This window comes from Cherax quadricarinatus, chromosome 75 (genome assembly GCF_038502225.1).
Source record: "Cherax quadricarinatus isolate ZL_2023a chromosome 75, ASM3850222v1, whole genome shotgun sequence".
Taxonomy (NCBI): domain Eukaryota; kingdom Metazoa; phylum Arthropoda; class Malacostraca; order Decapoda; family Parastacidae; genus Cherax; species Cherax quadricarinatus.
In genome coordinates this window covers 81,501-108,458 of record NC_091366.1, presented here as the reverse complement: position 1 = coordinate 108,458, position 26,958 = coordinate 81,501, and the positions used below count along the sequence as shown (strand labels likewise).

At 39.6% G+C, this 26,958-nt stretch overlaps 1 protein-coding gene across 1 annotated transcript; it reads right to left on the bottom strand.

The window, feature by feature from the left end:
* Nucleotides 1-2,030: 2,030 nt before the first annotated feature.
* Nucleotides 2,031-26,796, bottom strand: bai (Transmembrane emp24 domain-containing protein bai). The gene is made up of 5 exons (XM_053780785.2): nt 26,495-26,796; nt 21,646-21,766; nt 16,931-17,001; nt 6,836-6,962; nt 2,031-4,100 (listed from the first exon to the last, which is right to left on the bottom strand). The coding sequence occupies exons 1-5, from the start codon at nt 26,690-26,692 to the stop codon at nt 3,979-3,981; spliced, it is 639 nt and encodes a 212-aa protein (XP_053636760.1). The 5' UTR covers nt 26,693-26,796; the 3' UTR covers nt 2,031-3,978.
* Nucleotides 26,797-26,958: the final 162 nt, after the last annotated feature.

Sequence of the window (26,958 nt, the reverse complement as noted above, 5' to 3'; positions counted from 1 at the left end):
ACAGCGAGGTCAAGCTCAAACTTTTGGATCAAGAGCCTTAATTGGCATCAAAATATTATAATATAGCAACCTATAAAAATCGTATATACGTAGTATAAATTATTCAAAAAGCACTAAATCTGTGTGTATTATTATTAAATCAAAACTAAGCACTAAACCCACCTGGGTCATACAGCACTGGTGTGAATTGCTGTACAATTCTGAGCACTAAACCTGTAAGGGTCACAGCAACTTAGGAATGGGAGGTAATTATCTGATCCAAGGGAGGGGAGGATAGTTCCAACTCTTAATAGCTTCTCAAGGCATCCCATCTTGAAGGATATGTTGTAGTATTTAGTGGGAAGCAATTAACTTGTAAAGGTCATACATTATTATATTAAGGAGGAAAGTACTAAACCTATAGGGGTTATCACAGTGAATGGCACAAATCAGTAGTTTTAATATTTGAAGAGCATTTTAACCATATATATTGTTCTATCCTCTTGGCAATAATAAACAAATTGGCATACATTATATACAAACTCTCCCAGGCAGGCAAGGAATAGAAACAAGAAAATGAAGACAAAATTAACATAGCAAAAACTGCTGGTATAAATCCTCACATTTTTCTTTTTTAACATATCAGCCGTTTCCCACCGAGGCAGTGTGACCCAAAGGAAAAGAAAAAACTTTCATCATTAAACACTTTCACCATCACTCATACATAATCACTGTCTTTGCAGAGGCACTCAGATATGACAGCTTAGACATCCCTCCAAACTGCCAATATCCCAAATCCCTCCTTTAAAGTGCAGGCATTGTACTTCCCATTTCCAGGACTAAAGTCCAGCTAACCGGTTTCCCTGAATCCCTTCACAAAATATTACCCTGCTCACACTCCACCTCCCCTCAAGGAAGGTTCCTTGATGTTGGTGAGGGGCTCTTGATTTAGGAAATTGGATCTGTGCTCGTTCCCCGAATTAAGCCTGAATGCCTTCCACATCCCCCCCCCATGCGCTGTATAATCCTCCGGGTTTAGCGCTTCCCCTTGATTATAATAATAATAATGCTCACACTCCAACAGCTCATCAGGTCCCAAAAACCATTTGTCTCCAGTCACTCCTATTTAACATGCTCACACAAGCTTGCTGGAAGTCCAAGCCCCCCCTTAATCCAACCTTTTCAGGGATGACCCCTACCCTTCCTTCCTTCCCCTACAGATTTATATGCTCTCCAAGTCACTCTACTTTGTTCCATTCTCTATATATGACCAACCCACCTCAACGGCCCCTCTTCAGTCCTCTGATTAATACTTTTAGTAACTCCACACCTCATCCTAATTTCCACACTATGAATTCTCTGCATAATATTTACACCACACACTGCCCTTAGACAGGACATCCCCACTGCCTCCAGCTGCCTCCTCGCTTCAGCATTTACAACCCATGCTTCACACCCGTAAGTGTTTTGGTACCACTGTACTCTTGTACATTCCCTTCTTTGCCTCCATGGATAACATTTTTTGTCTCCACAAACACCTCAATGCACCACTCGCCTTTTTTCCTTCATCAATTCTATGGTTAACCTCATCCTTCATAAACCCATCTGCTGACAAGTCAACTCCCAAATATGTGAAAACACTCGCTTCTTCCATATTCCCTTCCTCTAATGTGATATCCAGTTTTTCTTTACCTAACTCATTTGATACCCTCATCACCTTACTCTTATCTTTGTTCACTTTCAGCTTTCTTCCTTTACACAGCATCCCAAACTCATCCACCAACCTTTGCAACTTCTCTTTAGAATCTCCCAAAAGCACAGTATCATTGGCAAAAAGTAACTGTCAACTCCCATTTTTGCATTTGATTTTTCATAATCCCACCCCACTCCCCAATACCCAAGCATTTACCTCTTTTATAACCCCATCTTTAAATATAGGTTAGCATGCTCTACGTGGAAAAGGAGTGCTGATATCAGGATAAAACTGTAAAGGACGAGTTCATGTGCGAAAGGAGGAAATTAATGTTGGTACAATAAGTAAAAACATAAAATACAAATAATTCTTTATTCAAGATCAGAAATTTTAATGGACAATGACACTCAAGATTCATCCACAATCATACCAGATCATCTAATAATCTTATACAAGTCATGTGAAATGAAGCAATCTACATGGTTCAATATAAATATATGGACAAACTGTGCCAACAAAATATATTAGACCCTCATTAATACAATGAAGTACATGTACAAAATATTGAATTTCACAAAACAATTTCACCTCTTGATTAATTACCAGTTGACGAGTAGTAGTTTATAAACTTATGATTTATTGAAGTACATAGATTACATGCAAATATTTTAATCTAAAAATTTAGCACCAATTTCAAATATTTTACCATTTTAGGTAAATGCTCTTTTGTAATCAAATATTATTACACATTTTTAATTGTTCTATTCATTTCTATAAAAAAAAATTCAGAATTTAATTTGAGAAGTATATTTTGTATGAACCCTCTAGCACAAAAAAAGTCATATCATTGAAAATTATTCAGAGTATTTAAATTTGTTAACTATTTTACATGTAATGTATTACTGTAAAAACCCATGCCAAACAAATCCACAACATACCCATTAAACATCACAGTGGAAAAGCAAAGCAAAGCTTTTTGTACAAAATTAAACCTCATTTGATACCTGCAAAACATTCTCCTTTTCCCTTAGAAAATCTAACCAGCTACATTATTAAAAATTTGTTTTAAATATGAATCCTTTATGTGCTAATCTTCCACCAGGTATTACAACTAATTGTATAGACCTCTATAACTAAAAATTAATTCCTGGATAATGTGCTCATTTCTAATATTGTTATGTTAGCTTGCAGTTAAAAGAACACACACATTTTAAAAAGAAAACAAATAATAATGTACATCTATCTTCTTGTCAAATTAACCTTTTGAAGACAATGACTGTACAATAACATAAGCAATGATAAACTCACATGAAGAAATTAAAACAAGGTAAAAGAGCGAGACCAATATATACACTGTATTTCTTACCTTCCATTTTTCTCCATGTGAGCCTGCTTGTACCACTGGCCAGTATTTATTATACTTTGTGTTGGAATAAAGTAATGGTGTTACAGTATATAGCCAGTCAAGATAGCATAGGTCATATTCCAGATTTTATATGAAATACTGTCTACATACATTATACTGTACGTATATACATAACGTTTAAATAAAACTTGTGCACTTCTTACCAAAAATGATCACTGTGCATTAAAAGGAAGTAAAAACTTTTACGTTTCCTTCCTCATAATCGTGGTATTGGATCCTAGGTTCAAGTAACCATTTATACCGCTGTACTTATGAAACTAAGTGAAACTCTTCAACCATTCCATGTTTGTGTGCACTACCTATTTTGTTCTTAATCTTGCCATAATACTTTTGCCAAATTATAAAATGATGCAAGATGAAAGTGTTAATTTAAATTGTGTATTAGTCCTTTCTTGGTAAATTAAGAACTCTGTAGTCATCTATTCAAGTTTTGTAATAAAAAACACTTGCAGAATTTTTAAAGTGAAAATATACTTGGTTCACCTTTTCCCTGGAGAAAAAGTATGAAACAATTGTAGCAATAATTTGCCAATTGAGATTTTTTTAACCACTCGAGTTAACATGATAAAACCTGACTAAGATAAATTTATAAATCGTAATCTATATTAATATTCGAAACTGCCTTTCAATTACTTCAAAGCTGAGTAAAACATTGTCATTAGTTGCTTATTTAACAAAGAAAGATATCTGAAATTTGCCAGAAGGTATATTATATAAAATAATAGACCATATTTAATTAAAAACCATGCCACTCTTTAATTATAAAATGAAAGGACAAAAAATCTAGTTTTTTTTTTTTTGAATTTTAATGGCATTCAAAGAGGTGCTTCCCAATATTGAAACACCTTGATATATGATATCCTTTCCAGAGATTCTTTTTTCACTCTATGAGTTTCTTGGCTTTGAAGAACTTGCGGAGGTAGAGAACCTGCCAGGTTGCCAGACCAATGAGGCAGCACAGTGAAAACAGAGACAAGTACAACACTCGGGAGTTAGTGGACTCTGAAAAAGTAAATATTATTCTGAAACTGCTCACATATAAGTAGTAAAGATGTACATATATAGGCACAAGTACAGGAGGGCCCAGCTTTAAGGCGTTTCGGTAATACAGACATTTCAAATTATGACCAAAATTCGTTATACAGCCTTCCCCCCAATCTGACTCACTAATTCAGTCTTCGTGTGTCACTGTTTGTTTACGTCCTCCACAAAATCTGCGTCTCTCCATTATGTCTGGAAACTTTCCAAAATTTCAAGTGTTTTAAAGTTATTGCATACAGTGGACCCTCGACCAACGATGGCATCGATTAACGATAAATCCGACCAGCGATACATTTTAACGCAAAAATTTTGCCTCGACTAGTGCTAAAAAACTCAACCAACACTAATCGTTCCGTCTTAGACGCGTCCACTTCTGGCCAGTGTTTACAAGCCAGCCAGCCACTGCGGTCGCTTCCAAGCATACAATCGGAACATTCATATTATCACAGCCTTTTTAGTGATTGCACCTGCAAAATAAGTCACCATGGGCCCCAAGAAAGCTTCTAGTGCCAACCCTACAGGAAAAAGGGTGAGAATTACTATGGATATGAAGAAAGAGATCATTGCTAAGTATGAAAGTGGAGTGCGTGTCTCCGAGCTGGCCAGGTTGTACACAAAACCCCAATCAACCATCGCTACTACTGTGGCCAAGAAAACAGCAATCAAGGAAGCTGTTTTGCCAAAGATGCAAATATGTTTTCGAAACTGAGATCGCAAGTGATAGAAGATGTTGAGAGACTGTTACTGGTGTGGATAAACGAAAAACAGATAGCAGGAGATAGCATCTCTCAAGCGATCATATGTGAAAAGGCTAGGAAGTTGCATGAGGATTTAATTAGAAAAATGCCAGCAACTAGTGGTGATGTGAGTGAATTTAAGGCCAGCAAAGGTTGGTTTGAGAGAGGCATGGTGAGGCTGCCAGTTTGGACCAAAAAGCAGCTGAAAAATATGTGCAGGAATTCAAGGAGTACATAGACAGTGAAGAATTGAAACCTGAACAAGTGTTTAATTGTGACACTGACAATGTTGTGAAACACTTTAGGAATGTCATAAAGAAACGGGAGGTACAGGCCTCTATGGAGAGATATGTTGTGCAACAGAGGTCCAGTGACTCAAGCTGGTCCTAGTGGCATTAAAAGAAGAAGGGAAGTAACCCCGAAAAAGGACTTGCCACCTCAAGTCTTAATGGAAGGGGATTCCCCTTCTAAACACTAACACCATCAACACTCTCCCCTCCTCCCATCCCATCAGTCATCACCAGATCTTCAATAAAGGTAAGTGTCATGTAACTGTGCATGTCTTCTTCAGTTTGTGTGTATTAAAATTAACATTTCATGTGGTAAAATTTTTTTTTCAATACTTTTGGGTGTCTTGCACGGATTAATTTGATTTCCATTATTTCTTATGGGGAAAATTAACTCGACTAACGATAATTTCGATTAACGATGAGTTCTCAGGAACGGATTAATATCGCTGGTCGAGGGTCCACTGTATTTTATATACATTTTTTTTTAACACGTCAGCTGTTTCCCACAGAGGCAGAGTGACCCAAAAAGAAAGAAAAAAAGCTTTCATCATTCAACACTTTCATCATCACAGACCGGGCCGCGGGGGCGTTGATCCCCAGAACTCTCTCCAGGTAAACTCCAGGTAATCACTGTCTTTACTGAGGTGCTCAGACACGACAGTTTAGATGTCCCTCTGAGCTGCCTTGGTCATTTCGTGAGAATGTAACAAAGTAGAATGACTTGGAGAGCATATAAATCTGTAGGGAAAGGAAGGCGGGGTAAGGGTTGTCCTCAAAAAGGTTGGAGGGAGGGGGTAAAGGAGGTTATGTGGGTGAGGGGCTTGGACTTCCAGCAAGTGTGCGTGAGCGTATTAGATAGGAGTGAATGGAGACTAATGGTTTTGGGGACCTGACAAGCTGTTGGAGTGTGAGTAGGGTAATATTTTGTGAAGGGATTCAGGAAAACTGGTTAGCCAGACTCAAGTCCTGGAGGTGAATAATACAATGCCTGCAATGTAAAGGAGGGGTTTGGAATACTGACTGTTTGGAGTGACATCTAAACCATCATATCTGAGCACCTCTTCAAAGACAGTGATTATGTGTGAATGATGGTGAATGTGTTTTTTTTTTTTTCTGGATGGGGGGGGGGGGTCACCCTGCCATGGTGGGAGATGGCCAGCATGTTGGGAGGGGAAAAAAGCAGACAAAGTGACTTATATCCAGATACCTGACTGAAACACAATACTACTCTCAGCTGAGTACAGCACCATACATTGTTCATGACCTGATTAACAGGGAGGCGGAACTGCAATCTAGAACAATAATTAGACAGAATGTATTAATTTACAAGTACCAGAGAAAAGCTTGGGGAATACAGTTGACGTTGAACAAGACATAAGTTATGTCCCTAAAAACAGGTTCCTTCTGCAGAAAAATGTATTAACCAAGTTGAAGAACATGTATGAAAAATAGGTTACATTCCTGAGACCTCCAGAAATGCCAAACAAATGTTTTTTTATTCTTTATTACATTAAAAATAATTTAGTTTCAGAATAAATCCAAACAATGCATGACATCTATGCTGAGAATGCCAGAGGCATTAAATCAAAGATAAGCAGCAAAAATTTGGTTTCTTGGGAGTCATCTAAATAAAGATTGGTTAAATAACTCTATGTTGTTTCCATCTTACCGTTGGTGTCCCTCATGTCCTCTTCACGTTGACGCATGTATGAGAAGTCTTGTACAATGCTCTCACTAAGATCTTCCAGACGTTTCAGTTCAACCTCAAGAGGTTTTAGCTTGGCTGCTTCGCCCAACTGTATGTTGAGAAAACAATAAGTCAAAATTAATTAATAGTGGCATATAAAATTATGGAAAAAAGTTCCATAAAATCTTATATCACCACTGCCACCACAATTTATTAATTACCCTCTACTTTAAATTTAAATTACTACTATTATATAAAAACCAGTCCTAATTAGTACCATAGGTTAGTTTTTGTTAGAAACATACAGCAAAAAGTCTGCATAAAGGCTGGATGTTCAGCAAGGAACATAAAAGAAACACTGTCTGTTTATAAATTCAAGTCTCTTCTTAAAAACCACTTACTCACCCACAACTAAATATTATTATTATTATAATCAAAAAGAAGCGCTAAGCCACAAGGGCTATACAGCGCTGCAGGGTAGGGAAGGAAGCAAGGGAATTGGATGGCAGAAGGGAGGGGGGATGATCAGCAGGTTACAGAAAACAGCGGGGCAGGGGATAGTACGGGGGTAGAGGGTAGCAAGAGATTCAAGTAGAAAGGGCTGAAAGTATCAGAATTTGTGAAGTAAGTCAGTTGTTGTCAAAAAGTCAATGAGAGAGTCCGGATGAAAGGTGGGTCCATCAGCGAGAAGGGAAGGTAAAGAGAGAGCAGCGGGGCGAAGACGACGACAGAGGTAAATTCTGCGTGCTCGTTGATAAAGTGGGCAGTCCAACAGAATGTGGCTGACTGATAATGGAGCTTGGCAATTCTCACAGAGAGGAGCAAGACGCCTCTCCATGAGATATCCATGAGTAAGACGAGTATGGCCAATGCGAAGACGGGAGAGAGTAGTCTCCCAACCTCGACACTGGTGATAAGAAGACGGTCAGTAACCTATACTCAGTTTAATAGACTGAAGTTTGTTGCCGAGCATAGTAGACCAACGTTGTTGCCAACGGGTGTGAAGGTGGGAAGATATTACAGCAAAATAGTCCGTACATGGAATACCTCTATAAGAAACTGGTAGGTCATGTACTGCTGACCGCGCAGCAGTGTCTGCCTGTTCATTGCCCTGTACGTCAACATGACCAGGGACCCAACAAAAAACAATATCTTTATGCTTGGTAAAGATGCGGCGTAGCCAAAGTTGGATACGGAGGACTAAGGGGTGAGGTGTATCAAATTTTTGTATAGCCTGTAAAGCACTAAGGGAGTCTGAGACAACCACAAATGATGACACAGGCATAGATGCAATACGGATAAGTGCTGTAAGGATGGCATATAATTCAGCAGTAAAAATACTAGCCGAAGATAGTAAATGCCCTTGTACGACGCTGTCCGGAAACACTGCTGCGAATCCTACGCCGTCAGAAGACTTAGAGCCATCTGTGTACACAGCAAAGGCATGAGAATGAGAGTGAAAGTGGTCAAGAAAAAGAGAGCGGGAAGCGACCGTAGACAGTTGGGCTTTCGAACAAGGGAGGGAGAAAGAACAGACTCGAACAGCTGGAACTTCCCAGGGGGGTAGGGAAAAGTGAGATGCTACATGTACATAGAAAGGTGGTAGTTGAAGAGAAGACAAGAGCGAATGAAGGCGAAGAGAGAAGGGACGGAGTAAGCAGGGGCGGCGAACAAATAAAGAATGTCTACTAATATCAGTGACCATTCTATAAATGGAAGGATTGCGGAGATCATGAGAGCGTACATAGTAGCGCAGGCAATGGGCATCACGGCGATCGGATAAGGATGGAACGTTCGCTTCTGCATAGAGGCTTTCGACAGGGGAAGAGCGAAAAGCACCAAGGCATAAACGTAATCCTTGGTGATGAATGGGGTTAAGGCTAGAGAGAGTAGCAGGAGATGCCGCTGAATAGATCTGGTCACCATAATCAAGTTTCGATAAAATAAGGGTGGAATGTAGGTGAAGGAGGGTTCGACGATCAGCTCCCCACGAAAGATGAGCAAGGGTTTTAAGAAGGTTCAGCCGGCTGTGACAAGTTGCCTTCAGAGAGGTAATGTGAGGTTTCCAGGATAACCTACGATCAAAGAGGAGGCCCAGAAACTTGACTGTATCACGTTCAGGGATACGGGAGCCATAGAGGTACAAAGGATGATCGGAGATGACAGAGCGTCTAGTGAAAGTGATTTGGTGGGTTTTAGTGCTGGAAAATTTAAACCCATGCGTGGTGGCCCAATTGGAAACACGGTCGACTGCACGCTGGAGAGAAACTGTAAGGAGGTGACAGTCAGCGCCTGCACAGGCAATAGCGAAGTCATCAACATAGAGTGATGACCAAATATTTGATGGAAGACTAGAGGCCAAATCATTAATAGCAAGGAGAAAAAGTGTTGTGCTCAAAACACATCCCTGGGGGACACCTTCAGCTTGGATAAAGTCCGGGGAGAGCACATTATTAACCCGAACACGGAAATGCCTGTCAGTTAAAAAGTTCTTAAGGAATGATGGTAGATTGCCTCGAAGGCCTAAGGAGTGGGCTTGGGCTAAAATATTATACCTCCAAGTTGTGTCATATGCCTTCTCAAGGTCAAAAAATATGGCAATAACTGAGTGGTTATTCGCAAAGGCATTACGAACATACGTATCCAAGCGCAGTAAGGGGTCTATGGTAGAACGTCCCTTACGAAAGCCATATTGACGAGTGGAGAGACTGTTGTGTGTCTCTAAATACCACACTAAACGTCTATTTACTAGACGTTCCATTACTTTGCAAACTGCACTGGTAAGAGCGATGGGACGATAGTGGGAGGTTTCATGTCCCGTAGTGCCTGGTTTGCGGAAAGGGAGAACAATGGCGGATTTCCACAGCTGTGGAAGAACTCCTTGTGACCAAATAAGATTGTAAAGGCGTAATAGGACTGCAAGGGCTGACTGATGTAAATGTTGTAGCATACGAATATGAATGTCGTCGGGCCCAGCTGCCGATGATCGACAAGCTGAGAGTGTTGCCTCCAGTTCTTGAAGTGTAAAAGGCACATTATACTGTTCTTCTCTGAGAGAAGAAAAGTCCAAGGGTGCTAACTCTCTGGCAGACTTTGAGGAAAGAAATGAGGGGCATAGATGGAGTCCCTGAGAAATACGGACCAGATGATTGCCAATTTCATTGGCAACATCTAGTGGGTTTGCTATATCAACACCGGCAACCCGCAGAACAGGAGCCGGGTCAGGAGAATATTTACCACTCAGTTTTCGTACTTTTTTCCAGACTGCACTCATAGAGGAAGCAGAGGTGATGGTGGAGACATAATCTCGCCAGCAAGTGCGTTTAGCGTCACGGATGACACGGCGAGCGATCGCACGCTTCTGTTTAAAATCAAGGAGTCGCTCTGTGGTTCTATTGTACCGGTACCTGCCCCATGCAGCGCGTTTCAAACGTACTGCACGAGCACAAGCAGGAGACCACCAAGGCACGCATTTCTGAGAATGCCTGCCCGAAGTTTGGGGTATAGAATGAGAAGCTGCGGTGAAAACGGAGGACGAGAAGAGGTGTAAAAGCTCATCGATGGAGGACGAAGAAGGAACCTCTTTAAAAACAGTCAGGTGTGAGTAAAGGTTCCAATTTGCCCGATTAAATTGCCAGCGTGGGGTGCGAAGAGGTGGCGAATATGAAGGGGAAGTAAGAATGATTGGGAAATGATCACTGTCATGTAAGTCCGGGAGAACAGACCAAGTGAAGTCTAATGCGGCGGAGGAAGAGCAAACTGAGAGATCGATGCAAGAGAGAGTACGAGTCCGAGGATCAAAATGGGTGTGAGTACCTGTATTTAAAACATGGAGGGGGTGGGTGGCAAGAAAAGCCTCTAACTGAATTCCACGGGAATCACAGTGAGACCCCCCCCAGAGGAAATGGTGGGCATTAAAATCACCAAGTAACAGAATCGGTGGCGGTAATGACGAAACAAGGAAGGCAAAATCCGGAATAGATAATGCCCGAGAAGGAGAGAGATATAAAGAACAGAGCGTATACCACCTATGTAAGTGGATACGGGCTGCTGTGTAATGCAGCGAAGTATGAACAAATAGCTGATGGTACGGAATATCAGTGCGGAGAAGAAGGGCACTTTCATTAAAGGTCCCATCAGGAAAAGGATCTGAAGAATACAATAAATTATAGCCTGAGATGTGAGAAATAACAGCAGAGTGTAATTTTGGTTCCTGTAAGCAAACACCAACAGGGGCAAACTGGGAGAGTAACATCTGAAGCTCACCCCGATTACCCCTGAGGCCGCGTATATTCCACTGTAAAAAGGCCATGATTGGCAATGATAAAGATACTTGAAATCCGCAGGTAAGGGTTCCTACGGACTAGAAGGGTTAGAAAAGTCCACATGCGGAGGCAGTGGAAAATGTTCAAGCAGCGAAGGAACGGTGCGCTGTGAAGAAAGGAGTTGCGCAGATGGAGCAGAGGAGAGAGAAAGAGCGGAAGGTGGATCAGTGTCCATTGATGGTTTGGTCTCTGCAATATATTCAGAGATTGCTTCAAGTGTTTCGGAATTCAGAGATGTCGTATGGGAGACAATATTGGGAATGGTAGGGGGAGGATGAGTAAAGATTGGAACTGTATTGGACTGTACCAAGGTAGGGGGGGGCGAAAGGGTGGAGGGAACTGGAGAAGCGTGGCAGGGGACAGAAGAGACAGGAACCTGGGAGGTGGCAGAAGAGGAAGAAACTTGGGAGGGAACAGGGGAGGAAGGTACATTACGAGGAGGAGGGTGAACCTCTGCATTTGTAACTGAGCCAGTGAGAGGGGAAGAACTAGGGACAGAGACAGGGAGGGTAAAATGAGGAGGTGGAAGATGGGTAGGAGGTGTTACCGGACCTTTTTTTGACTTTTGAGAAGTAGAGGGACGATTGGGAAGAGGTGTCGTACGAGGTCTCGTCGATACTGAGGCTTGTAAGAGAGAACTCGAAGAAGCGAGATTAGACTGAGGCGTTGAAGTAGGGACGTCTGAGCCGAGGACAGCAAAAGGATTAGATACAGGAGTGATTATGGGAGAGGTAACCACAGAGGTGGGTGTAGAAGATGGGATACCAGAAGTGGGGGGACGTTTTGAAACACGGGAATAAGAAACACGTGGGAGTCTCCCTTGGAGGCGGAGATGAGAAACTGCCATGGCATAAGGGAGACCTTCTGTCTCTTTGAGGTAACGGATTTCCCGCTCGTTTAAATAGACCTGACAACGGCAAGAGTACGAAGGGTGAGCCTCATGACAGTTAAGGCAAGAGGGAGATCGATTGCAAGACGTATTAGAATGGTCATCGGCACCACAGACTGGGCATTCGGCGATAGATCTGCAATATTTCGCTGGATGGCCAAATCGCCAGCAATTTCTACACTGTTGTGGTGTAGGGATCACCTTTTGAACTTGTAACCGATGTCCTGCTATATAAACTGAGGATGGGAGTTCTCGGCTGTCAAAAGTTAAACGAGCCACATTGCTAGGGTATCGTCTCCGCCCACGGGCAGGAAGAACGTAAGTGTCTACCTTGAGGATTGGGAGATCTTGGAGTTCCAGCTGTTCTAGAATGTCGGTGCCACATGTCTGGAAATTTTGTTGAACTATGGTATGGGGCAGAATGACGGTACCACTACAAGAATTGAGGGAATGATGTTTTTCAAGGGTGACAGGAACAGTATGTATATGGGAAAGACGAGAGAGCTCACGAGCCTGGGTAGCATTCTGTACGGTAATGATGCGCGTACCGCTCTTAAGAGCATGAAAAGAAATATCTTTACCAACATGGCGTAGGAGTGCCTTGCCAATACTATGGTCAGAAAGATAGGCAGTAGAGGAAGTTGGTCGTAAAGTGAAGAATTTAGTCCACTGTTCAGTCTGAAACCGAGCGTGGAAAGGTAGTGAAGGACGTGTCGATCGTTTCTGAGAAGAACGAGGTGAAGGTGGAGAAGTATCATCAGCAGGTAATAGTCGTTGACGTTTAGGCGTGGGACCAGAGTTGGTCCGACGTGGAACGGGTCGGCGATTTGAAAATTGCCGCACCGTAGAGGGAGAGGCCGGAAGCATAGTCAGAGGAGAGCGAAGGTCTGATAAATCGAAGGAGTCAGTCGAGGCCTCAGTACCTGAAGCGGGTGAGGAAACAGCACCGGCAATAGGTACAGAGGCATGAGGAATGTCTGAAGAGTGGTCCAAAGACGAGGCGGGGTCAGAACGGGGTGCGGTATCAAGAAGGGGCCCGGGGGTACCAGGTTCATGGACTAGGGCTGCCATGGTTAGGTTACTTCTTTCTTTTTGTTTTTAAGAAAAAAAAAAGAAAGAAGAAAAGAAAATAAAAATAAAAAAAAGAAAAAAAAAGGGGGGACCGGGGAGGGATAGGTCCTAGGAGGAATGAAAGGGCCAGAAATCACCCTCCGCGCCCAAGAGGACCTCAGCACCGCAAGTAGCGCAGATGCAGCATGGAACCCGTGCCATACCCTACCCATCATGCTAGTAAACTAACAATCCGGGATAGCAACCTCACATCTGCCGAGCTACCTCGGTGGACAAAAGAGAGGGCGGCCGGATATCCGCCACAAAGCATACCTCCTTCGGCCACCACCCCCGGAATCCGAAAGGTGGCTTCCAGAGATACACTCGTCGCCCGAAAGACACCCAAAGCTACTCCGGGATACCGGAGAGGGATCGGGACATCCCCAGGCGATCCAGATTCCACGGCAAACTACGCCACCGCTAAGAACCTCAACGGAATGGGATGGACCCCGGTATCCTTTCTCCTACCCAGGAACTAGCGCGCCTGTGGGAGAAATCCCAAAGGACAAAAAGAGGAAGGGCAAAAGGGAGGAGTGGGGAGGAGGAGGAGGAAAGGAAAAAGGGGAGGATGGGGAGGATGGGATAGGGGAGGGGAGATTGGGGGGTAATTAGGTTCGGTCTGAGGAAGAAGACCGATAGGTCTAATTCCTCAGACCAAGAGCCTCTTCACCACGCCAAGGAGCCCCCCTTGAAGAGGCCACAACTAAATAAATACTGCATAACTGTATCTTATAAATTATAACCTGTGACCCTTTCAAACTTTGTTTTTTTTATTACATTACCTAATAGAATACTGCATTCTCTTGAATGCACAGTAACTCATCAAATGATCATAAGATCTGTCTTTGAAATACACATTTGTGCTAAATTGTTACTTGTTTACTGTCATTTTTACCACTGAATATATCATTGCTTAGTTAAGCTTCAGTTAATTTTAAGCCTGCCCATAATGTTCTGCATACAAGGGGCTTTTGGCATGTACACTTAACCACTGTATTTCTTTGTACATCTATGTATCATGTCCAAATTAATAATAACTAAATAAAAAAGGAAGGCAGAGTAAGTGTATAGATGTTGTAGATGTCAGAAGTGGATTGTGTGTGCTCTCTGACAGAACAGTTTAATATATGGTGACCTGACAGTGTGACCTGGGAGTCCTTGCAGAGGTATTCATATGCAAGGAGCGTGTCCAATTTATAATCGCTCAAGTGTAGTTACCCCTCCCCCCCACACGACAACAATGGAAAGAAGATGGCCAGGAACATAAAAGATAACCCAGAGAGTTAACCACCCAGAAAAATGCAATAAAATCTGAATGTTATTGGAGATTTTGGTGTTATTTCCACTTGGATTCTTTAATCTTCTCTTCCAGGATACAGTCCACTAACACCCAGATATCTATTTACTGCTAGGTGAATAGGGGCAACAGGTGTACGAAAACATGCCCAAGGGTTTACCCATGCTGGGATCAATCCTTGATCGCTCAGTGTGGCTGAAGGATGCTATAAACTGATTTGATAGGATTTTTTTTTTCTTCCCCATGTCTACAACTTTTATTACTACTAATATTTTTATTACATTCCCTGGTGAGCACTAAACCCTGAAGGATCATACAGTACCTATGAAATAAGATTCAATCAGATTTGATCCCATATAGGTATATGTTGTTCACTGAGCAGTTCTTAGCTACAGTATAATTTGGAAAACTAAGGTATATTTCATGTATTTACTATTCTATATCAGATATATTAAAATCATTGACAACAAAAAAAAAGAATGTTAATCTATTCATTATTAATTATTATTATTACACAGCTTGCTGATCAGTTCTTTAAGTCAAACAAACTGGAGAAACTTAAGAAATGCACTCACCCCACCTACAGTAAATAACAGCAATTCACATTATTTTTATACACAATCTATACCTTAATATTAAACATTCTAAAGATCTAAAGAGCTTCACCCTTAAACAAAGTAAATCATTTGTATTGTTAAAGTTATTAGTTTAAACATTTTTCCAGCCATCAAATTTACAAAATGTATACAAAAACTGTTTGTAAGCCAGAAACTCATCTAGATTATTTATAAAAGTTTAAAAGCACACACCACACTCGTTTTTGCAAATTAAAACACAAAGCTAGAAGCTTCGTGATGATGATGAGTGGTAACAACAGGTTAGTGAATCAATAATCAACTAGTATTGGGATGTGCCACACAATTATGCAAACTTTTAACTTACAAACATCTGCTGTAGAAAATGTATATCGACGTGTGGAAAAGAAAACAAAAGTTAGGTTAAATTCACCTGTAAATATAAAATGAATCGAGTCTGCAATTAGGTACAGTATTTAAAGTCTTAAAATATTACATAATTTAAAACTACTATAAAGAATTCTTAGTGAATGTAATAATGAACTAACAAGAAATGAATTTAAAAGGGGCTGTGAACTACACATTTTCAAGGGGACAGAGGAAAATATGCAAAATGAAGATGTGTGGATTCAAGTTTATAATTACAATAACACTTAGAGAAAAAAACACTATAACTTATCTAACACAACAAACAGAACATAGATATGAAACAGTGCTGCTGAAATAAGCCACATGAAAGGTGTAGGGGGTTACGAATGAATAACCGAGTTAAGATGATGATCCACATTTATGAGCGAGGCTCAGTAGGCGTAATATTCAGAAAATAATTGCTTTCCCAATGCCAATCTGCAGTACAAGCATGTGCAACACAAATATCCTTTGTACTATCATTACCTACAGGATAACAGGTTCACATTTACAAACATCTTGTTTGCAAGTTGAAACACCAGGAATGTAATTCATACACAAGTTGGGCATCTCCTATATTTATGTTACAGTAATAGTAACAGCTGGGAGAATGTTAAGGATGAAAATAAGCATGGCTTAACATAGACATGACAAGTGAATCTCTAAGTATGGCTGAAGAGAAGTGTACACTGGAAAATTTCTATAGAATGTATGGAAAATTTCTGTAGAAAGTACAAAAAGGGGTAAGATACCATGGGAGGGCAGGAAAATACAATAGAGGCAAAGATAATTGGTAGGTAGCCAATAACAACTATTTTTTTTTTAACACATTGGCTGTCTCCCAACAAGGCAGGGTGACCCCAAAAAAAAGAACACTTTCACCCATCATTCACACACAATCACTGTCTTTGCAGAGGCACCCAGATACAACAGTTCAGATGTTATTACAAACAGCCAATATCCCAAACCCGGCCTTTTAAGTGCAGGCACTGTACTTCCCACCTCCAGGACTCAAGTTTGGCTAACCAGGTTCCCTGAATCCCTTCACAAAATATTACCCTGCTCACACTTCAACAGATTGTTAAGTCCCAAAAACCATTCGTTTCCATTCATTCCTCTCTAATACGCTCATATTAGAATTTATCAAGAAATCCTTAACCCTCACTTGAGGGTCCCTCAAGTGCGCTCAGCTCACTCATAAACCGAGTGGTAAATTTTGTCTTAGATACGAGAGAATGGGTCTGTGTGGCAAGCGTACACAGTATGCATATTAAAAAATTCTGCTCTGCATGATAGGAAAAAGAATTTTTCTATGTGAAGTGATTTTTAACAAAAGCAGCATTTAGAATAGCTGGATACAAATTCCATGCACATTCTCCCCCTCCCCCCCCCAAAAAAAAAATTGTGATCTTTAATCGTCAATAAATAATAACCATGGACTCCAATATACAAGTAAAAGTGAAATAAACTTACTGATTCATATGTCTTGGCTTCCACCCCATGCTTAGTTTTGAGAGTAACCTCCTGCTGGATACCTCGTTGAGCTGAGAAAAAAAAAATAATAATAATAATAATAAAAAGGCTTTAGAATAATTACCTAGTTAATGTTAGAAACAATTGTATAATAACTATCGTTGCAAGCTAGAAGGGTAAAATAGTAATGTAAATACAGTACAGCCTCTCCTCACTTAGTGACACACTTGTTTACCGACGACTCGGATTTACGACTGGCTCTCTGAACAGTATGCATACCTAAATAATGTATATTAGAGCTGATTTCCTCTATTCTGTTTATTACAATATACAGTACACTACTGTATAAACATTTAAAAATATATCATAAATGTTACAAATGGTGCAAAGGTAACATTAAAACATTATGAAAGATGGTAGACACAAACCCACTACCACTATAGTATACTCCTTGCTTAGTGACGAATTTGTTTACCAACATGGTCCTAGGAATGGAACTCCATAGTTAAGTGAGGAGAGGCTGTATTTATACAACAGAGCCAGACTTCAGATGTTCTGATCTGTAATATTCTGCACTTACGATCAGGGTACCTTGGAACTATTTAGTGACTTATGCATGCTGATCTGCAATTACATTCATTGCAAATATTCAAACAATTTTTTTAACACACCAGCTGTCTCCCACCAAGGTAGGGTGACCCAAAAAAAAAAAAAAAACACTTTCACTATAAGTTTTGCCAGAAGCACACTGATACTATAGTTCATATGCCACTCCAAGCTGCAATATCACACCCCTCCTTTAGAGTACATGCACTGTATTTCCAGCCCCAGGACTCAAGCCCATATAACCAGTTTCCCTGATATCCTCAATAATTGTTACCATGCTCAAGCTCCAACAGCACGTAGTTACATAAAACTGCAACTTGCCTCCACTCACTATCTAACATACATACACAGGCCTGTTAGAAAGATGCCGAAACCCCTCGCATAAAAAACCTCCTTAACCCCCTCCAACCTTTCCTAGGATGACCCTTACCCTGCCTTCCCTCCATTACAGATTTACACACCCTCCAAGTCTTCCTATTTTCTCCATCCTCTTAAATGTCCAAACCACTTCGACAATACACAAATAACCCGCACATAAAAGAGAGAAGCTTACGACAACCCCTCCTCAACCCTATGGATAATACTTTTCGTAACTCTACACCTTCTAATCTCCAAACAGTTACTGCCATTGAGAATGCCAGGATCTGGAGGAGATATAACAAAGGTTATGTTATCTGCAAAAGATGAAATATCACATGTTATACTTAACACGCACATTGTAAGTTTCTGTTTACACATCATTCATAATTTTAAACTTTGACAATGGCTTTATGTACAACAGTAAATTTTGCAGAACTGAACTAAGATACCCAATAAAGTCAAGCAGACGGGGTCTTGTGCAATACTTTGTTTTTTATTATCACACTGGCTGATTCCCACCAAGGCAGGGTGGCCTGAAAAAGAAAAACTTTCACCATCATTCACTCCATCACTGTCTTGCCAGAAGGGTGCTTTACATTACAGTTTTTAAACTGCAACATTAACACCCCTCCTTCAGAGTGTAGGCACTGTACTTCCCATCTCCAGGACTCAAGTCCGGCCTGCCGGTTTCCCTGAACCCCTTCATAAATGTTACTTTGCTCACACTCCAACAGCACGTCAAGTATTAAAAACCATTTGTCTCCATTTACTCCTATCAAACACGCTCACGCATGCCTGCTGGAAGTCCAAGCCCCTTGCGCACAAAACCTCCTTTACCCTCTCCCTCCAACCTTTCCTAGGCCGACCCCTACCCCGCCTTCCTTCCACTACAGACTGATACACTCTTGAAGTAATTCTGTTTCACTCCATTCTCTCTACATGTCCGAACCACCTCAACAACCCTTCTTCAGCCCTCTGGACAACAGTTTTGGCAATCCCGCACCTCCTCCTAACTTTGAAACTACGAATTCTCTGCATTATATTCACATCACACATTGCCCTCAGACATGACATCTCCACTGCCTCCAGCCTTCTCCTTGCTGCAACATTCATCACCCATGTTTCACACCCATATAAGAGCGTTGGTAAAACTATACTCTCATACATTCCCCTCTTTGCCTCCAAGGACAAAGTTCTTTGTCTCCACAGACTCCTAAGTGCACTGCTCACCCTTTGCCCCTCATCAATTCTACGATTCACCTCATCTTTCACAGACCCATCCGGTGACACGTCCACTCCCAAATATCTGAATACATTCACCTCCTCCATACTCTCTCCCTCCAATCTGATATCCAATCTTTCATCACCTAATCTTTTTGGTATCCTCATAACCTTACTCTTTCCTGTATTCACTTTCAATTTTCTTCTTTTGCATACCTTACCAAATTCATCCACCAACCTCTGCAACTTCTCTTCAGAATCTCCCAAGAGCACAGTGTCATCAGCAAAGAGCAACTGTGACAACTCCCACTTTATGTGTGATTCTTTATCTTTTAACTCCACGCCTCTTGCCAAGACCCTCGCATTTACTTCTCTTACAACCCCATCTATAAATATATTAAACAACTACGGTGACATCACACATCCTTGTCTAAGGCCTACTTTTACTGGGAAATAATCTCCCTCTTTCCTACATACTCTAACTTGAGCCTCACTATCCTCGTAAAAACTCTTCACTGCTTTCAGTAACCTACCTCCTACACCATACACCTGCAACATCTGCCACATTGCCCCCCTATCCACCCTGTCATACGCCTTTTCCAAATCCATAAATACCACAAAAACCTCTTTAGCCTTATCTAAATACTGTTCACTTATATGTTTCACTGTAAACACCTGGTCCACACACACTCCCTACCTTTCCTAAAGCCTCCTTGTTCATCTGCTATCCTATTCTCCATCTTACTCTTAATTCTTTCAACAATAACTCTACCATACACTTTACCAGGTATACTCAACAGACTTATCCCCCTATAATTTTTGCACTCTCTTTTGTTCCCTTTGCCTTTATACAAAGGAACTATGCATGCTCTCTGCCAATCCCTAGGTACCTTACCCTCTTCCAAACATTTATTAAATAATTGCACCAACCACTCCAAAACTATATCCTCACCTGCTTTTAACATTTCTATCTTTATCCCATCAATCCCGGCTGCCTTACCCCTTTTCATTTTACCTACTGCCTCACGAACTTCCCCCACACTCACAACTGGCTCTTCCTCATTCCTACAAGATGTTATTCCTCCTTGCCTTATACACGAAATCACAGCTTCCCTATCTTCATCAACATTTAACAATTCCTCAAAATATTCCCTCCATCTTCCCAATACCTCTAACTCTTCATTTAATAACTCTCCTGTCCTATTTTTAACTGACAAATCCACTTGTTCTCTAGGCTTCCTTAACTTGTTAATCTCACTCCAAAACTTTTTCTTATTTTCAACAAAATTTGTTGATAACATCTCACCCACTCTCATTTGCTCTCTTTTTACATTGTTTCACCACTCTCTTAACCTCTCTCTTTTTCTCCATATACTCTTCCCTCCTTGCATCACTTCTACTTTGTAAAACTTTCTCATATGCTAACTTTTTCTCCCTTACTACTCTCTTTACATCATCATTCCACCAATTGCTCCTCTTCCCTCCCGCACCCACTTTCCTGTAACCACAAACTTCTGCTGAACACACTAACACTACATTTTTAAACCTACCCCATACCTCTTTGACCCCATTGCCTATGCTCTCATTAGCCCATCTCTCCTCCAATAGCTGTTTATATCTTACCCTAACTGCCTCCTCTTAGTTTATAAACCTTCACCTCTCTCTTCCCTGATGCTTCTATTCTCCTTGTATCCCGTCTACCTTTTACTCAGTGTAGCTACAACTAAAAAGTGATCTGATATATCTGTGGCCCCTCTATAAACATGTACATCCTGAAGTCTACTCAACAGTCTTTTATCTACCAATACATAATCCAACAAACTACTGTCATTTCGCCCTGCATCATATCTTGTATACTTATTTATCCTCTTTTTCTTAAAATATGTATTACCTATAACTAAACCCCTTTCTATACAAAGTTCAATCAAAGGGCTCCCATTATCATTTACACCTGGCACCCCAAACTTACCTACCACACCCTCTCTAAAAGTTTCTCCTACTTTAGCATTCAGGTCCCCTACCACAATTACTCTCTCACTTGATTCAAAGGTTCCTATACATTCACTTAACATCTCCCAAAATCTCTCTCTCTCTACATTCCTCTCTTCTCCAGGTGCATACACACTTATTATGACCCACTTTTTGCATCCAACCTTTACTTTAATCCACATAATCCTTGAATTTACACATTCATATTCTCTTTTCTCCTTCCATAACTGATCCTTCAACATTTCTGTTACCCCTTCCTTAGCTCTAACTCTCTCAGATACTCCAGATTTAATCCCATTTATTCCCCCCCACCGAAACTCCCCTACCCCCTTCAGCTTTGTGCAATACATGTTACATTAATAGACAAACGCTCTAGACAAAGGATGTACAAATATGAGAAATATTGAGATTAAGAATAATCTGTCACCAAATAAAGAAAAATTATAACAAGGATAAATAAGTAAGCCTTTCTTAAATAAAATGGGATCACCCCCACTTAGTTTCATGTTACATTGGAAACAAATGAATGTCAAACTTACTTGGAGGAACCCTGGAGATAAAACAGATTTCATACACATCATAGTCTTCAGTATTGAATATAAACTTGCCAGTCTCAGCTTCTTCTTTTAAATACAAATGATGACCTTTAGAGTCTGTAACCTGCAAAATGTATTATTATTACTATTACACTTATTACTATAATACATTGCTGTGTATATTAAAATAAATGTTAAGTGTGTTGATGTGTTTATTAAATATTTCTTAAGTGATAATAAGTATATGAAGTCAAAGACATTTCAACAAACTCTCATCATGCATACGAGGCATAACCAACAGACTCCTGGCTGTCTTCAAGAGGGAACTTTATAACCTCAAGTCAGGTCCTGATCAGTCAGGTTATGGTGCATACACTGAGCTGCATGTAGCTGGCACCAACAGCTTAGAGCCTTAGATGATCTACCGGGAGGCCTGAATGTGTCAATGTCACGAGGGCGTTGACACTCTGAACACACTCCAATTAGACAAGATAACATTTTATTCAAAATTTTAACCCAGAGTTAACCACCCAGGGTAACCAAACAAAATCCATACATCACTGGATACTATCAAGTCTTATTTCCATTGCTGGTCCTTGAGTCTTCCCCAGAGTACCAACCACAACAGTCTACTAAACCACAAGTAGGTATCTACTTATTGTTAGGTGAACTGGGATGGCAAATGTAAAGAAACATATCCGTTTCATCCATGCCAGGGATTGATTACCCGACCCCTCAGTGTGTCAGCTAAGCACACTATCATCTGAGCCACAAGCATCCATATAACCTTTCAATTTCTATGTTCAAAATACTACTCTGGATAACATTCACACCACACACTGCTCTAAAACATAGTATCTCCACTGCCTCTAGCCCTCACACCCATATAAAAAAAAGTGCTGCTATCACTACACTCTGGTATGGAATTTTGTACAAAGTCCTGCAGAATATATAGCATATTGGGAAAAGTAATGCTAATATATGTGAAAATATTATTGTATACTCTAGCTTTAATATTAAAATTTTAGGCCATGTACATAGTGTAATGACAATTTGAATGGGGACATACAAGTGTATTTATTTGCAGATGGACATTAATGCAGATTAAACATTAATGCAGTACAGTATTACACTGGGAAAACTGCATCACATAGTCGACACTAATTTCTGTAACAATAATTTAGTGTGGTAACATGGAAGTGGTGACCCAGAATTATCTTCATGTAGAAATGTCTAATTTCTAATGTTTGTCACATCATATACATTATCATCTTAATTTAAACATAATTTCCAATTGGTTATCAAGTGTAAGCAATAACCGAGACAATAAGAGGAAGGAGGCACATTTATACATTCATGGGAAAATGCTAGACCCCTATGAGTTAAAAAGTCCCTGGGAAATAGGACCGAATGAAGGATGATCACAAGACTAAATTTAATTTTGGTAATAAGTGAATATCAGTCACTGACATTTTTTTTGACAATAAAATATAGGATAAGATGTGCAGTATTAACCCTTAAACGGTCCAAACACATATATACGTTCACGCACGTAGCGCCCCAAATGTATATATACGTTTTCTTTGTCATTCATTCAACATTGCCACAATAAGCCTGAGTCACCTAGACATGAGAGAATGGGTGTGTGCACTCACTGTGTTCCATATTAAAATCACTGGGGATGCCTGGGTACCATATGCTCTTTTTTCCTTTTAAAAGAAAAAATTTTTTTCCTCAAAAAATTTGGGGCGCTACGCGAGTGAACGTATATATACATTTGGACCGTTTAAGGGTTAAGTGGGTTTTGCCATGGACATAATTTTATGTTGTGCAAGCAGGAAAATAACTTAGCACAATCTAACAGACCAACATAACTTAGTATAACCTAATGCAACAACTTAACTTATTCTATTATTGACAGAAATATCAGACATCTTTATGCTCAATGTGATTGGCCAGGTACACTGACTGACTCATACTAACAGCTGACTGGCCCTGATGTGGCATTCATACAAAATTAAAAGGCATTATCGTAGGATCTCCCAAAATAACAATTTGCATATGGTAACTATTTATCCCATAGTGTAGATAGCTGGTACATATCATAAAATAAAATAATGCTCTATTTCTGCAGAAGGAGCAACCTTCAGTCAGTCATAATTACTTGGCTTGGGTCTTTCACTGGCATTAAGACACCTTCCTTCCTTTGAAAATGGAAAATGGCAGTGTGGGTGAATTTGTGCATGTTAATGTAGTGCTAAACTTGTACAGGTCATGTGTATGTCTACATTCATTAGTGAGAGGTTTCACTCAAGTGGTTTTAGCAATCCAATACAAGAATAAAAAGTCTGATAAATCCTACAACAACCCAAATAATTTCTTGATAATCATGTACGTACAATGATGTATGTAATCTACTTACATATACATTCATTATATATTAACATGAGCTAGTTCAGGAAGAGCACTAAAAGGTACCCAATGAATGATACAGAATGGAAAGAAAGTGATATCTTGCAGTTAATATTCATGTACCTATACATGTAATTGTATATGGCTCTCCAGGTACGTATATAACTCGGGTTACCTTATTCCCTAGCATCTCTCATTTTATTGTAATTGATTTTCACACAGCTGCTTTAACTTTTAAGGTTTAAATAATAAGATATTACAAGGATCCCAATGGAAATAAGTCACTGACTTTCTTTTTGTGTGTGTGTGTGGGGGGGGGATCCTGGTGGGTAATTTACAGCATAATTGTATTTATGTGTAGCACATTTAATCTTATATGATATATCAATTGCATGTGTACAACGACGTATTCATTCAGTAACTGGCTAGTGTGTCTGGCGGAGGTGTGTGTAGCTCCGGCGGATACAGATACTTCTGTATGATTTAACCCCAGGATAGGGGTAGTTATTAGGAATGTGTTTTTCTTGTTACATTAATAAATATGTGTGATGTCTTCTTTACTTAACTCTACACGAATACTGTTGTTTTGGTTCGCTGCACGTCACACTTATGTTGAAGTGAGACATGACAATGTTAAGTGGTTTTCATATATATATCCTGACAGGTTGCTCGAGTGTGTAGTGTGCTTGTAAATTTTATTGTTTTTCTGTGTCGGGTTTCTTCTCCTGTGTACAACGTGTGTGTGTGTGTGTGATATTTTCTTTATGTACTTACTGTTCTCAGTATGTCTATTTATATATATATATATATATATATATATATATATATATATATATATATATATATATATATATATATATATATATATATATATATATATATATATATATATATATATATATATATATATATATATATATATATATATATATATATATATATATATATATATATATATATATATATATATATATATATATATATATATATATATATATATATATATATATATATATATATATATATATATATATATATATATATATATATATATATATATATAATATATATATATATATATATATAATATATATATATATATATATATATATATATATATATATATATATATATATATATATATATATATATATATATATATATATATATATATATATATATATATATATATATATATATATATATATATATATATATATATATATATATATATATATATATATATATATATATATATATATATATATATATATATATATATATATACATACATACATACATACATACATATACATGTATTATGTTTGTCTGTACAAGATATGCTCTCAATAAAAAAAAAAAAAAATGTACTTATGTGTACCTGTACCTAGATAATCTTACTTAAATTTAACATCCTTATACACATACATGTAACACTCAATCATATATGCAACGTTTACTGCCCTCGTAGTCTTAATCTTGCCCAAAATGCTCTGCATATCCACGGACTTTCAACATATATTCAAGTGTCTCCCATTACTGTATAAACAATGTATAATGTGGAAATAAACTCTGAGTCTGGATGAAGAAGCAGGTCAGGTTAGGTCAGGTTAGATTAGGTCAGGTCAGGTTAGGTTAGGTTAGGTCAGGTCAGGTCAGGTCAGGTTAGGTCAGGTCAGGTAAGATTAGGTCAGGTTAGGTTAGGTCAGGTCAGGTAAGATTAGGTTATGTCAGGTCAGGTTAGGTTAGGTCAGGTCAGGTAAGATTAGGTCAGGTCAGGTAAGATTAGGTCAGGTCAGGTAAGATTAGGTCAGGTCAGGTTAGGTCAGGTCAGGTAAGATTAGGTCAGGTCAGGTCAGGTCAGGTTAGGTCAGGTCAGGTAAGATTAGGTCAGGTCAGGTTAGATTATGTCAGGTCAGGTTAGGTCAGGTCAGGTTAGGTTAGGTCAGGTCACGTAAGATTAGGTCAGGTCAGGTAAGATTAGGTCAGGTCAGGTAAGATTAGGTCAGGTCAGGTAAGATTAGGTCAGGTTAGGTTAGGTCAGGTCAGGTAAGATTAGGTCAGGTCAGGTTTGTCAGGAAACAGGACAAGCGTTCCCTGATGCGTGTGTTAGTTATATGATGGCCCACAGTTGGAACTTTTGGTCATCTGACTGAGACCTTCCACTGGCTTACCACTTTAAAACTTATGGTTATAATTATAAGCACCATTATAATAACTGAGGAGCGCTAAACCCGTAGGATTATACAGCGCATGTGGGGGGGAATGGAAGGTATTCAGGCTTAATTCAGGGAACTGGAGCACAGATCCAACTCCCTAGATCAAGAGCCTCTCACCAGCATCAAAGAACCTTCCTTAAGGTGTATAAGCACCACTGGTTCTACCACTGAAGAACCAGCTGTGAGGTGAGACTGGGGGTGCCAGCTGGTGCAGCAGTTACCTGTATATCCACCTTCTGTCCTGGAGACTCCTGGATCTCGTACTCGCCAGACACGAGGACATTTTTATGTATCTCCTCCCTGAGACACTTCTGTGTGTTAGGTTGTAAGTGGAACATAACACCATTAACACCACTAGTGACCATCACCAACACCACCACCATCATCACCATCACTGCCATACTACTCTTCACCACCATTAATACCCCACCACAACCTAACAACCTCAGATAAGAGGAGGAGGAGAGTACAAGTGTTGTGTCGTCACCTCCACGTAACACTTCCCACTACAGTAACACTTGTAACACTTGTAACACTCTCGAACCTCATATGTAATAAAAATTAAATTATAAAATAAAAATATGTATAAACCACACATATTTTTTGGTATATTATAAATCTTTGTAATTACAATAGGATTCATAGGAGGATTTTTTTATGTTAAAGTTTGTCCAGTTTTGTGGAG